The sequence below is a fragment of the Streptopelia decaocto genome (genome assembly GCF_964273445.1).
Source record: "Streptopelia decaocto genome assembly, chromosome: 18".
Classification (NCBI taxonomy): Eukaryota; Metazoa; Chordata; class Aves; order Columbiformes; family Columbidae; genus Streptopelia; species Streptopelia decaocto.
This window is the reverse complement of record NC_138673.1, coordinates 7,359,015-7,374,303: the sequence shown is the minus strand read 5'-3', so window position 1 is coordinate 7,374,303 and position 15,289 is coordinate 7,359,015. Positions and strand designations below refer to the sequence as shown.

Genomic DNA, 15,289 nt, shown 5'->3' with positions numbered 1-15,289 from the left:
CACTTCACATCCTTTGAGGGATACACTGGGCTGAAGCTGGAGGTGCTGACCACAGCACTTTCAGCACGGGGAAGAATAAGGCCACAGACTTCCAGTCTCTTTTTTGTACCAACCATGATGCTGTGACCACAGGCCGCCCTCTAATTGCTCTTTTCAATCAGGATACATCTGCCTTACAGCGTCCTCCTCCTCCACCACATTTAAATTCTGCTGCTAAAAACCATTGCACATGCAAATTATACCTTTCTAATGGCTCGGAGAACCATTGCGATTTGTGATTATCATCGTTAATAACAGATATGTTAGACCTTTGGCTAACTGTAGATAGCACCTCCATTATTTACTTGTGGTAAATGTTTTTTAAAGGTGCTTGCTGTTCAAATACCTGGAAGAGCTACCGGCTATACAAAAATTACACAAAATTCTATTTTGGAATTTGGTTTAAATAATCCTTTCTTGATAGTAATCGCTGGATGGCTTTTGCTCAAAATCCAGAGTAAGACACCAGTCCCAGGTGAGGAAACTGCTAGAATACTCTGGGAACTTGTAGTCTCCCACCTCCCCTCTGCATCAACACAGACATATCCGAACAGATGCCTTGAATCACCTCTATTATCTGCAGAAATCCATTTGCGTGAAACAAAACAATAACCTGGATATTATGCTTTAGAGAAAGGTGAATAACATTAAGATTCCTGTCATAGGCCAGAGAAGAAAAAAACTTTGCAATTCTCAAATGTGACTCCTGTTTCTGCTGAAAATCATGGCAAAACCTCTCCAGCCGCATGGCCTTCTGTCCAGCTACCAGAACTTTGGGGATACTAACTTAAAAGGGATCTGGAAGGCATTTGCTTGACCTCTATGTCATAAATCAAATGCTGTGCTAGCACACTTCCTATAAATATTGTGTTTCAAAATAACATGATGGCTGTAAAAGGCAGGACAATGACTCTTTCTTTACCTCTGTGTTTTGTTTATTCTCCCCGTGTGCTCAGATCCCACTGGAGGCTCTTTCAGACTGAGAGTTTAAGATCCTGGCTTGCTGCACAGTGCACTCTGTAAACCCAGCTTTAGTCCAGCTTAGGGAGCCTGTTCTTCAGCCTCTCTTGTCCACCAGGAGGCAAAATGCCTCATTAGGGAGCCAGACTTCTATATTTCAGCAAAGCCCAGCTACCAGAGCTCAGTATTTTGACTGTGGGACACTGGGGAATAATCTAAAGAGCTTCCACGTGGCTTCTTTGGTGCTGAGATTTACAGGGGCAAAAGTACAGTCCTGTCAGTCGGAGGAGCAGATAAAAGCAATATGGACCAAGTGCTTGAAAGGAATCAATGGGTTAATACACACTCTTGACAAAGAAGAGTTTGCTCTGTTTAATGTTTAGACTGGCTTCTGTTTATCCTATGTAGTGTTGGCATTAGATGCCCACGACATTTCTCGATCCCAGTTACCTCCTCGCCAACATTCCCACTAATTTGGTGGCACCATGCAGAAACCGCAAAACAAATGAAGCTCAATAGTGCTCGTCCTTCGTCTCAGAACCCAAACTGCCAAGCACTATTGCATTCTGGGGATGTTTGAGCACTTTAAATGTTGTGCATACTTATTAAACTAGTTTTTTGGCGTTGGGCTTGTGCATTGATGTATAAACAGTTGTTATATGGTGTTTTTGTTACTGAGTTACTGCTGCCCCCTAATCCAAGGGCCCCTCATCATAAGGACATTGAAGTGCAGAGGAGGTGATGAAGCTGGTGAGGGGCTGGAGCACAAGTGTGATGGAGCGGCTGAGGGACCTGGGGGGTTCAGCTGGAGAACAGGAGCTGAGGGGAGACCTTCTGATCTCTGAACTGCCTGAAAGGAGCTTGGAGCATCAGGGGTGGTGGCCTCTTCTCACAAGTAACAAGTGATAGGACAAGAGGAAATGGCCTCAAGTTGCACCAGGGAAGGTTTAGATTGGATATTAGGAAAAAATTATTCCCAGAAAGGACTGTTGGGCATTGGAACAGGCTGCCCAGGGCAGTGCTGGAGTCACCATCCCTGGAGGGGTTTAAAAGGCGTTTAGATGAGGTTCTCAGGGACATGGGTTAGTGCTAGAGTTAGGTTATGGTTGGACTTGATGATCCTGAGGGTCTCTTCCAACAGAAGTGATCCTATGATTCTACAAAAAGCTACCATGTGTGCGCATCAAGGCCCGTTTTCACAGAATACGGTGTCACACACATCATTACACCTCCCAGTGGGACAAGATTCCGAAAACCCACCACTTTTACACACCGGAGGGCCCTGCTAGGAGACACGTTCCGGCTGCCCGCAGCCCGGCTGCCACACATCACTAAACTCACCTCAGAAGGACCGACGAGGACACCCCCCCGCACACCGCCCAGGCCCGCAGGGGTTAACGCTCCGCCGCGGCGCGGGGGCGGGGCCGCGCTGACAGGTGGCGCATGCGCCCTGGCGCCTTATTGTGCCCGGCCGGCCCAGCCCCCGCGCGCCTCAGTCGGTGAGAGGCCGTTGGCGCGCGTGGAGCTGCTGCCCCCTGCGGCCGGCGCCGCGCCACCTCCGCTCCCCCTCCCCGCCCTCCCGCCGCCGGCACTCGCCATGGAGTAAGGCCCCCGCCGGCCGGACGGGGGGGTTCCCGCCGCGCCTCGATGGCTCTGGTCACGGTGCAGCGCTCTCCTACCCCCAGCGCCACCTCCAGCCCCTGCGCCTCGGTGAGTCCGCCCGCGAGCCGCCCGCCCGGCGCTGGAGGGGAGCGCGGCGGTTGGTGGCCGTTAGGGTCCGGCACGCGGCGGTGCGCATGCGCGCGCCAGACCGCTCGCGCTGCTTCCACCCCCCCTCCCCACCCACCCCGTTCCCGCCGGTCGCCGGGCCCTGACAGCTCCGTGTGGGGGGAGCGGGGCCGGACACCCCGCGGGGCCCTGGCGGCGCGGGGTGCGTCGCTGCGGCCTGGTGACAAGCGAGGGGAGAGGCGGGGGACCCGGGTGCCCCTCAGCAGGCCCGGGCTGGGGCCGGGGGAGCCGGTGGGGCTCCGCGGTGCCAGCCCTCCGGGGCACCGCGGCCCGGGTGCTTCCCAAAGGGTCGTGGGCAGAGCCCCAGCCGCTGTGTCAAGGTGCTGCTGCCCCGAATAAAGCGGTCTGGTTTAGTTTTGTTTCCGCCGTGTGCGGTGGGAGAGAGGCGGGAGCTGTGTGTGGAGGCAAACTGACATTGTTCGGGCTGCGGCTGTTTCAAGATGATTTAATCTGACAGTCCCCTCTGGGTATCTCCAGTACGTGGCCCTGCCTTTGTGAAGAGCTAAGATATATAATTTTTTAAAATTTTTTCCCCTTTTCCGAATATTGCTTATAATCTTACGATCCTAAGAGACTGTCAAGCCCCAGCCAGCCCCAGCAGGGCCGTGTTTCCAGTCTCAGGTGAGATGTGCGGGAGCAGATGCTCCTCGCTGCCCTGAGTCAGGAAGCGAGGCAGGCGGCTGGACAGACTTTCTGCTTTCCATGCTCTTTAAACTCGGGATGGGCTGTTGTTTTAGTACTTCTGTATTGTAAAATCTTGCATGTTAACCCCTTAAACTCCTGCCTACCGATTATGTGGCATGTTTCTGGTACAACTAAGGATGAGAAATAAACCAGTGAGCTTGCTGTCGCTTTCTATATGCTTAGTTCTCAGTTAGCTTTTTTCCTTAAAAAAACCTCATGTGTTATCACTGGTGTCGTGTCTGGTTTGCAAATGTTTGGAGCGGAAAAGAGTTGAAATCCCAGTTGCTTCCCTCATGCGGGGAGGATGAAAAAGCCAACTACTCTGAAAATATTTCTCCTTGTGTTAGGTAATCTCTTCTGAAACTAGATCAGCTACTTGACAAGTCCTGCCTGCCCTGACAGCAATTTAGCTGTCAGAACACTTTTTTTTTCTTTCATTTCCATGTCTCTACTATGTTTATTTAGCGACACAGATTAATTTTGCTTATATTCCTCTGCTATGAATATTAATGTGCTGCATTACTTCAGAGGTTGCTTCTCCTTTTTGACTTCTTTACCCTTTCCACTATTCCTTTTCTGATGTATTTCTTGCATTTAAGACATCTTGTGGAAATAGGCAGGTGTCTCTTGGCATCTTCATTCTTTCTCCTACTTGGATGCATAACGTCTTCCTTTGTTAAATATTTGATATATATGAACAATTCGTTGTATTCTACAAGGCTTTCCCATCTGGAATAGCAAGGCTGTTTCCCTGCCAGTTAAATTGAAACTGTACTGATTTTCGAGCACTACTTAGTTTTTAAATATATAAACAACTCCCTCTAGGCCTGATAAATCCAGAGAATGCAGCTTTCAGTATGTTTATCTATGTTCTCTTTCTTCAATCTCATAGTACGGAGGCATAATCTGTACCAGTGGTCTCTATAAATCCTTGGTGCCCTATGCAAAAAATAAGTGTGTGACCTGGTTCTGCTCCTCATAAGTACTTCTACTTTCTCAGACTTCTGTTGCAGTTTAAAGTGGAAATGATATTCATCATAATCTGCCCTTAACTGCCATTATTTGAGTACTTCTGCATTTCCTGTTATAGCTTTCTAACCACACTGTAGGGTTTTGACTGCCCTCTTGGCCTCTTGTTACATAGCTGGGGTTGGTTGTTTCTCCATCCTACTGTCAGAATTTTGTTGAGCTTGTGTGTGTTCCTGCTCTGTCACAAAGTTGTTGTTTCTTAATCAAAACTTTAAATATGATTTTAGATTATGATCCTCCCTAGGCTGGTAAGGGTTGGTGAAGAGTGCAGTCACCTTTTTTGGAAGGCTTTGGTCCTACAAGCTTGTGACGCTTGCCATTCTTACAGATCTTTGATGACTTCAGGGGGACTTTATTCTTTTAGTATAAAGTGTAATTGTTTCAACCCATTTGTTGTAAACTGCTTGTGGTAGCGTCCTTCTATATGGACTGATAACTCTAGTTCCAAGTTACATCTTTAAAAGAAAACTCCTCTTGTAAAATAATATCTATGAGTAGTGTGAGGGTGTAACTTGCTGCCTGAAACCTGTCTGGTTTTGAACAAAGATTATCTGGTAACTACTGGAAGTTTGCTGTTCCAGCTTGTGGGCAAGGAAGAAGCATGTTGGTGTGCAACCATATGGCTATGTCTAATTCTGTTTCCAGGTCAGTAAGAATTTTGAGGACAGAAATGGATTATCTTTTAAATTGCTTGATGAATCTTTGCTTTAGAACTTCTCAGACAAGGAGAAAGGGTGAAATTGATGTCCTCAAACCAAATTTTTGCATTAAGTATGCCCTATAAACAGCTATAATTGGCTCATACGGATTCAGGGGAATAGCTGATCTGAATCACTCTGAAATTGGATGGCTTTTATTTATAGGTTTTTATCTTGTTCTCATTGCTATAGAGCCTTTCATGAGCATTCATTTCAGGGTAGTTCATGCAAAGTGTTGATTATACATTTACAGCCCTCTGGTTGCTTGATGACTTGTAAAATTCCCTTAATTGTCTGTCCAGACTTCTGCTATCTGTTGGTTTTGGCCTTTGGTTATGCAGCCACTTTTGAGAAATAAGACTGCAATGTTCTCTACAGCAGAACAGTTGTCTCTTGACATGCTGTGTTAGCAGAAAATGGCAGAAGGCGGGACAGTACTACAGTAAAATGTAAAAAATCTAGCCTGTTGCTTTTTTCTTTGCAGCTCAGATTCTTCAACCCTACTTCCAAATATCTCTGTCATATTCTTCGTCTCTTAGGACAGTATGTAGTCAAGTGGTAGGGCTTTGCCATCCTTCCCTTCTAGCACCTTCATTTCAGTGCCCTCATGATGATGGGAGCAGTGTCTAATACTCATTGTGACTTTCCAAAAGACTTTTGATAATTCCCTGTGTTGGGAAATAGTCTATTGAAACTTGCCCTTTTAGATTATTTTATGCACAGTTCTAAAAAAAAAAAACCAAAAAATCTGTAATTTCTTTTAAGTGCTGTTTTTCCTTTGTCTATGACATCTCTCTGCTGAGAAGTGAAGAAGCTGGGCAGGCAACGTGGCCACGACTGCTCTCGCAGCTCGCTTGTCTTCCCTACCCTCAGGGAGACAATTCGCTTTTATTGGAAGGAAGCGACTGACCCAGAAAGAGAGGCTGTGCTGCATATATTGTTCTGAAATACACAGTCAAAAAAAAAAAAGTTTAAAGCAAATGAAAACCTAAGCCGTTTGACTTCCCCTCCTTAATCCCAGGAGAACAGCTTGAGCAGGAAGCAGAGTCCTACAAATGTGTCTGGGAGTCTCTGTCATGTTTTGCTTCAGAGCTCCTTGCTGGTGGAACATACAGGAAATATTTTCCCACTTATTTATGGGGAAGCTATTTGTAGGACTTTGTCAGTGTTGACCTAATGGCCATTTTTAGGTTAAGAGAGAAATTTTGTCTTTGTACTTATTTCACCTTATTTTTTTAATTCCACTGACCATGATGCCATTTGATGCACTTTAGATAAAACAACTATACAGCTCAGTTGCATCCTTTGAAATACGAAGTTAGATTTAAACCGAGTGAAATATACATGGAAGTTTTCTCCTCTTGAGGTCTAGTACATAAATTCTTGTATTTTGAAAAGGAGCTTGTAATTTGAAAATGCAAATAGCCTGTGATGCTGTAATGAGTCATTATCTGACCAATATTGATTCTTTCTGTTTAAGCAATGAAGAAAGGTTGAAAAGGGCAGGGTCCTGTAATATCTACAGCTATGCTGAGGGTCAATGACATGTTTTCTTAAGTGGAGAATGGTATTTTGAGTGAAGACTGCCATTGAAAAAACAGTCTGGAAGTATTTTAGTGTAAGAGGGCTGACTTCAGGCAGGGGTAATGTCTGAGGATTTCCAGTTCCTGGAAAAAAATCCTGAAAGATCTATAGCTGCAACTATTTTGTCTTGGGAAATTAAAAAGAAAATAGCCTTTAGGCAGCTTAGCTCAGTGTAGCTGCTCCCTGATCACAGCCTGCAGCTCAAGCTTTCATTCTTCGGTCCCAGCAAACCACATCCTCCCAGTGCCACCGTGCAACTGCGCTGCGCTGGAAGGCTCTTCTGGCTCTCGGCAACATCTGGACACTGGGAGCTCTTGCTGTCCTTGCAGGAATGCGCTGGACGAGAAGACTTCAGAAATGCTCTTGTACTTTTTGAGTTCGACACTGACTTGAGTTTTTACTGTCGCATAACTGCCACATCCTAAGGGGCTGGTCTTCTGTGACTGCTGCTTTAGACAAACTGGCCTTGCAAAATGAGAGCACCAGGCTTGTCGACTGCCTGCTCCAAGTCTTTGAGTTGTGTAGTTCAGCCTGTGAATTTAAGAGGAACCTCCTCTCCATTCCATTCATTGCCTGAGCATCCTTTAAATTTGTTTATTAGATAGTGACAGCGAAGCTTATATCTTTATATAAAGGTTGGGGGAATCTTGGAAGCAGAGAAGGAACAGGTGATACCTATTGTTTAAATTACTGACTTCTTCCAAGGCAGAAAGGGTTTCTTTCTTACCTTTTGGCTGGAAGCTGTTCCTCTAGAGCACTCTCTTTTAAGGGATAAACATTTATGAAGGCTAAAAACCTTTTTTTTTGCATTTCTGAGTTGGGCTGTATAAATTCATTAGATCACTGTCAACCATCTGCAAAATGTCTTATTGCAACAGTATAGTATTGCAATGTTTGCGTTATGTGATTTAGCATTTGGACGGGCTTCGGTATATGCAATTTTGAATGTGTCCATAGCTTTTTGCCCAAATAGAATTGCTCTGAGTATGCATCTTATCAGTATTGCTCATTGCAGGCTGATCTCCTCTCAGAAGGCATAAAACGTTGCTATAAGATGAGTCACACGGTTAAACAGCTTGTTGCTTCCATGGTGAGACGCACCCTTGCTGTGTGTGCCAGCAATCACGAAACTCCTGGCAAATACCCTGTGACGTGAACTTCTTATGGCCTTGGTAAACGAAACGCCTGTGACACTCGCTCAAATGCATTTTGCTTGTGGCCGCTCGCTGCGTTTGGGTATGAAAGTCCTTCTTCTCCCAAGGAACTCCTCAACCAAGGCTTCAGGGAAAGGATGAAGTTGCTGCATCAGTGTACGCTGTTTCAAGGTGAAATTAATGAGGAATTTAAGGCCGCAGTGCAAACTTCTTGTATTGAAGTGATCAAAGACATCAGAATATTTAATCTGACCTACTTTGAAATAACTGTTTTATCACAGATCGTACTGTCCCTGTGCTAAGCTCATACCAGAGCTTAGGAGGTGGCTTGGGTGCCTGAGCTTTCCACTGTATGATACTTTCTCATTAAGAAACAATTTGCAGGCTGCTCTGGTAGTGTGCCTGCAGCTTCGCTGTTGTAGGAGTGGGGATACCCCAAAGGGAGGTTGGAACAGGTTCCAAATCCAAGAATTTGCTCTCCCTCTTGGAACAGAGGAGAAGCGATAGGAAGTGGTTGGGGAAGGATGGACTGTGAGGGGTTGTCTGAGGGATGCTCCCTTCAGTTGGAAGATCTCAATACCTCCTGAGCAAAAAGACAAAAGCTGCTGAGCTTGGCACATTTGTCTTCAGCTTTTAACTGGATTAAATATCTGAGACGTGGATTTTGATGTGGAAAGCTGGTCCTGTCGCAGGGGACTGTGGTTCTCCCATTACTCTTGCTGGCTGCTACCATGTCCCTTTTGGTTTTGATGAACAGAATTATCACATTTAAAATTGCCGCAAGAACATTGAAGACTTGTTCAACTGGATTGTTTTGGCTTCAATAGCTAACATCTGAGAAACGTGTGTGTTAGGATTCTTAGGAAAACAAAACACAACACTTTAAGCTTTTCATCTCTACACATTTTAGCGTGATGATGAGAGGGATAGGGCATATGCCTTGCATGTGTAAAACGCTTTGTCTTCCAAAGGAGAGCTTTGTTGTTAGTTAGAGATAGTCTCAGTCTTCAGCGTGATGCAGCACCAACCCTTTGGCTTAATCCGTCTGACACTGGAGTTTCCCACAAATCTCTGAAGCTGCTGAATGCTGTTAAATGTTCAGGGTGACACAGTACAGGCATTTAAAAATAAAAGCCTGTAACCTTCACTTGCATGTGGAAAACCTGTGGGTTGCTGTCCCTCTGTCTGAAAAACATTTGGGAGGTCTTGCTCAGGCAGGAAGGGGCCAGTCCTGAGCAAACTGTAATTAAAAGAACAGAACTTCTGTGTGCTAATGTGGACGTGCAGGAGCAGAGGGTTCCGCGGTTGTCTGCGAGCGGGCCCGCTCCATGCAGGGCAGCGGGTATCCTTTGGGGTCTGCTCTTGCTTTTGGAGTAGTCCTGAGTTCTGAAGCATCTTCTGTAGGAAATGGGGTGTCACCCTGAAAATGTAGCTCATAAATAGCTGGGGGGCAAGCAGGGAAGTGACTCAGCTCTGACCCACAGGCGGGAGCTAAACCTGGTTGCAAGAGGAAATGCTAGGTGACAAAATAAAGGTGTTTCTGGAATAAGGATTGATTATTTTTGTTGTTGCCTTTTTATTTTCCTTTCTGCAGTCCTCCTCAGCAGTTTAAAATAGTTTAAAGAGAAACAACTCTGGGCATGTTCTTCAGATGGTGCTGTAACCACTGTATTTAAAGACAGTGCTTCAAAATGTGGTATGAAACAGTTACCTAGCTGCCATATTATATTGTCTTCCTGAATGAAGGGTAAACCTTGAAATGACAGCTTTCTCCTTTGCCTTTTAAAATTGCAGAATGGTTGCCAAAGACTTAATTCACTTTCTGAACAAGTGCTTTTCTTGTGTAACATCTACCAAGTTTCGTTACTGGGAGTTTCCTCTGTTTTTGTTTTGTGCTGAACTGTGCATATGTGGGGTAGCGAGCTTGTGACTTCAAACAGTGAAGTGAAACAGGACGACTTAGGCTTTTTTGTTCTTTTTTTGGCATTTCTTCCTTCTTGGGTCGTATTTTGGTTGTGCAGCACTTAATAAAATGTGTAAGCCTGAATTTTGACAATTAAACCAATCTCCAGACAGCAGCTACCCCTGTTGTGTGGGTCAAGTGCAATATTGCATAAACTTGTCAGTACGGTTGCCCATGGAAATCATACATTAATATGTTATCTCTTCCTTTTTGTGTCAGCCTGCCCCTGTGTCCCTCAGCGCTTTCCCGTGTGGTGGCTGGGAGTGAATTGTCCTTCTGTGCAGCTGCTGCTCTGCTCCTGGATCTTAAATAAAAGAGATTATCAGGGCAAGCCAATATGAGCATAGCGTATTTTCAGATGCCTTCCCAAAAGTTGAGTGTAGTTATATAAACTTTAAGGCAAGGGAGGCACGATCAGTTAGCGTTTATAGTACGACTGGAATAGAGTTTGTACAGTCTTAGTGGGTGAAATGAATATTTTTCACATATACTTTACAGATCCCTGATCTCAACTCGTGCTTTCTGCAAAGATAACAACTGTGCCACAGGCTTCTGCAACCTACACTTCTGGTCTTTGAAGTGGATTTTTTCTCTTTTACACATATACCAGAAACTGTTCTTGTCTGGAGAAAGCTCTGTTTAACTTAGATCTGTTCGTGTTGACTGTAGATAGCTGAGACGGTTATTTTGGGGCAGTTTCTATCTGGTTCTGCTATAAGTAAGGAAGTTCAAACTTGACTTCCCCTTGAGGAGAACGGAGAAGTTTTAGGTCTTTTTACTGTTTGAGGAGAAGATGGCATGAGCCAAAATACATTTTTAAGCTTGAGTGATTGATCACATCTTGATTCTAAGCCTGAGATGTGCCTCATTTAAAAGCAAAGAAAAAAATCCCACCCAAAAAAAAAACCCACAACCAAACACAATCCCACTCCTTCAAACACCCCCCCAAAAAACCCCAAATCAACCCTAAAACAAAACTCAAACCAGAACTACTTAGCTTGAAGTTTAAACTTGCAAGTTTGGTTTTAGGACAGATGAGCACAGAAATGCCTTGAGCCAAAGAGGGTTAGCACGAAGATGGCTTGAAGGGAGAAGCAATCTGTATTTGTCAGAATTTCATTCGCTTGCTGTGAAGTAGGACACCCTGAACATACTTCACTCTTTTTAAACTTCGCTTTGATGGCGAACGCTTCTTTGCACATGCTGTGGGAAATACTGAAAAACCCCAGAGTGATTACGAGATATCAACAGGGTATTAGTGAAGAATCTTTTCTGGGGGCAGAGGATGGGAAGTGATTTGCAGCTGACTTCTGATAGCAGGCGGCTTTGCCAACGTTGGCGTGGCTCCGCTTGGCTTGGTTTCAGTGCCTGTGTGTGGTGTGGAAACGCGCTGTGTAAAACGTGAGAACCTCCCGCTGTGATAAGGAACCAACAGCTCTTCCAACAGGTGCAGCCTTTAGCTGGAGTCCTGAAGACGTACGTTACAGACACGTTTGTTGCCGTGAGCCTTCGATATTCTCAATCTTAAACTGGGAAGGAGCAGAACAGGCCTGGCCTGGGCCTGTTTGGAAAGCAGAGCTTTGTGTTCTTGGTTGCACTGCTCTGATAAGAGAATTAGGAGGTGAAGCTGTGCTCAAGAATCTCTAATCCATTATGGTGGCTCTGACTGAAATGGAATAATCTTATTTTAAAGGGTGCTCTAAACCACTAAAGCTTTATAAATATTAATTTTTCTTCTTTTGTTTCCTAATAAAAGGCTTTTATTCATGAAATCACTGTTTATTTATTAACCTGACAAACTAATAGCAAGCTCTCTTCTTTCAGTGTATGCATGTGCCATATCACAATTCTGCTTGTCACTGTAATAAGAACTTCATTCATCTGCTTTAAAATGTCATTGATAACAACCTGGCAGTGGCCCAGCTTGGAGCAAGTTAGCTACAAAACGCTGCATTGTAAACCTTCCTGAGAGTACATGCTACGTTAAGTCTAAATTTAAAGAAAAAAAAGGGAGAGAGAAAAATGTGCAGACTGATCTGGGCTGCGTGCAACTGCCAAACTGCTTCAAACCTCTGAAAAAAATGGAGTTCTGCTGAAAATGGCATCATTTGGCATTAAGGGTGCATTCTGCTCACTTTAAAACCTTGAAGGTGCCTTGCATAAGCCTCATCTTAAATGGATGGAATGTTTTACTGAACCACAAGCAGCTAAATAAGAACATGTACACATAAGGATTTTGTTCTTTCCTTTAGTCTCTTCTTTCTTCGACTGAATGCCCAGGATAAAAACTAGATTGAAAATAAGTCACAAGCCTCTGGGAGTTAACTACTAGTAACTGTGAGGCAGTTTGTCTCGGTTACAATAACCTTCCCCGACCCCAGCTGCAGTCTGTACACCAAATGTATTTATCCAGCTGTAGGGTCATGCAGCACAAGCAGCGTGTCTGTCACACACTGAAGTTCAAGTGCTTGGTCCTTCTGCCAGCTCCTCTGGAGGCACCTGAGCTGTTCCTTGCTCTGGCAGTGCTGTACATGGGGCTTCGCATTCACGGCAGTTCAGGGCTTCTTGCCTTTGACTCTCCCGTTCTTTAAACTATTACAAATGCAACCTGTAGCCTGGACGAGGGTGAAGTGAATTGTCCTTAAAACAGATTCAGAGCTTGTGAACTTCTGTGAAGGAAGATCCCGTGCTGTGTTTTCATACAGACCCTCACTGAACTCTCTAGTCTCACTGAACAGTTTAACAGAACGTGGAGCTCTAAGGCATCTTCACCTGAGGTCTTCTGGGAGCAATGCAAACATGCAGTAAATCCCCGTGGCTCTCATCTTGCAGTCTAGAAATGGGAAAGGTTTGGGCAGTGTGGTGAAGAGCTTGCTCGGAACTGATGAGTGTACAGTCCAATTTCTTAACTGGAATGAGGACTTGTAAGAGTCTTTTAAAAAAGCTACAATTTCATGCTGCTTCACTTCTATGGTTTTTTTTGTTTTGTCTCTTTCTGAAGTATAGTGTATGGACAGCGCCACGGGTTAGGGAGCACTTCAGCTTCATCTTCAGAGACTATTCGTATGTAGCCCTCTACTGAAGTCAATGGGCGTGGAGGTAAGCGGTGCTGAGTGCTTTCTGACCACACCAACTGCCACCCACTCTGGAGCCTGATGCACACAACACAACTTGTACTTGAGCATTGTTTTCCTCAAAAAAAGTCGCATGCAGTTGCACAATGAAGACACTGCTTATTTGTGTGATGCAAAAACCTATTCCTACATGTTGGTGCAAAGTGCAAGCGCTGAGCATCAGAGCACGGGAGGCTTCACAGATACTGCATGAACACTTGCCACCGAACTTTAGTGACATCCCTGTATTATGTCAAAATAAAAGGCGACTTCACAGTTGGTCTGTGAGTGAATGGGATTTGAATGTAGGGTTGAATGTTACTGCCTGAAGCATTTGTGCTGCTGATGCCCAACACCAATTGCCCTGCTATTGTTTATTTTTGCAACTGATGAGTTTAGCCTCTCAATAGTTAATCATTTTATCGCAGCCAGTCAGAATCAGTGAGAGTTTCCTGTTTCTTTGTCTTTTGGTTGATTTCCTTTTCTGTTGAAACACAACTTTCTCTGTTGGAACAACTTAGTTGCCGCATTCTTCAGTTTCCATCTAAAGGCTTAAAGTGGAGGGAAGGGGAACTGCCTGAAATGGCCTGATATTCTCACAGACATATTGACAGCTGGGTCTGGTGGCTAAATTGTTATGATAAAACACAAATTCATTAGTTGATGCTGTTGAAATCCGCTGACTTTTCTGTACTCCTAATAGAAGGCTTTAAAATACCCAGCTGCAGACTGAGCCTCTCCAAGCATGTGACACTGACATCAGTCCTAGAAGTGAGGCGTTGAACCGCCTCCAAACATGAGCTCATTGGGTGATATTCAATGCACCGATTTAGCAAAATATTAGCTAATTTGATTACATGATCACCTGTACATACTGTTCAAGAGATGGAAAGTCATGCCAATTTTAGCTGCTGTCATTCCAGATATCAGTGTTATAATCCTAAAATCTTTTTGGTAGGATGCTGTGGTCCCACTGTATGTTGGGAGCTGAGCTTGGCAGAGCCCATCTCCAATTGCCACTAATCTGCTCCAAGACTTGCCAGTTTCTTTGCTTTTCTTCTTTCTGCATCCCTCCCGTTAAGTTATAGGAAGTAAGAGTTTAGGACTCTTATTAAGCAGGCTCTCTAATAGAACTTGCTTAAATGGCAGCACAAAAAACCAGCTGTGTCCATTCCCAGGAGTCGGGGTAGTGGTTCATCTTCAGCCAGACCTGCCACCCAAAGCAGAGTGACTTGTCATGACCAAAATAAAATTAAAACCTGGCAGAACCGTCTTGGAGACAAGCTGCTGTGTGCACTCAGCTTCCTCCCCTCTGTAGCTTGAGCTCAGCAGTAACCGCCTATTTTCTTTTATAATGTGCACAAAGTTGTGCATTCAGGCAGCACATCAGAGCGACGGTGCCCCCGAATAAACATTATCTTGTAGACTTGAAGAAATTCTGTATTTACCTGCAATTACAGTGGAAGTATGTTCTGGATGTTTGTGTCCAGGCATCTCAGCATATGCCTGACTATTTATTTATTTGAAATATGGGCACAACAGAAACAGCAAGTTAGAAGAAGAGTTTAATGTGAATTTGTGCAGAAACATTATCTCCCTCCCCCCGCCCAGTATTTTCTGCCTGTTATTGCACATTACAGGATTGTTTGGTTTGGATGCTGTTTCCTGCTGAATAGAAGTCTTTATTGAGCTGGCCATAATGTTGCTCTTTTCTTTCAAGAAATACTGCTGCTAACTTAAGACAGAGGAAGATGCTGTATCTTACAGCAATGTAACAGTGTTGCCTAAATTATGATCTCTAGTGCAACTAAAGGATTACACTGTGAAAAACTGAACGGAAAAACTGCTGATAATGTATACAGGAAGTTGAGATGATGAGAAGCTCTTAAAAGCCCTACGTGTAGAGCAAGAAAAGAAGCTGGATTTGAAGAGCAAGCAGCAGAAAATTAGATGGTCAGAAGAGTACTCCTGCAAGAGTAAATGACCCCTTGGAGTAGCCCAGGAGGCTGGTGGATGCGAACTCGTGCTCCATGTCCGGGGTGATGCTGTCTCTTCCTATTCCTTGTTCACATGAAGCTGCCACGTTTTCTGAATAAGCGTCCAAAACATCCTTGGTGGAGAGGAGGATTGGGATGACAACGTATTCTTTTGCATCTAGAAAGTCAGGTACAGTGGTGACTATTCAAGCTGGCTTAATGTCTGCTGCCTGATTTTTGTTAACTTTGGGGATTGTGCAGGTGAGAAGTGAGGTCTTGGGCTAGGACTGTACAGTCCCTC

At 44.6% G+C, this 15,289-nt stretch overlaps 1 protein-coding gene across 1 annotated transcript in view; it reads left to right on the top strand.

Moving 5' to 3' along the window:
• Nucleotides 1-2,509: 2,509 nt before the first annotated feature.
• Nucleotides 2,510-15,289, top strand: part of SSH2 (slingshot protein phosphatase 2) — an 85,557-nt gene continuing 72,777 nt past the window's right edge. The window contains exon 1 of the mRNA XM_082068234.1: nucleotides 2,510-2,709. Within this exon, the coding sequence (XP_081924360.1) occupies nucleotides 2,647-2,709 (63 nt within the window). The 5' untranslated portion in view covers nucleotides 2,510-2,646. The remainder of the gene's footprint in view (nucleotides 2,710-15,289) is intronic.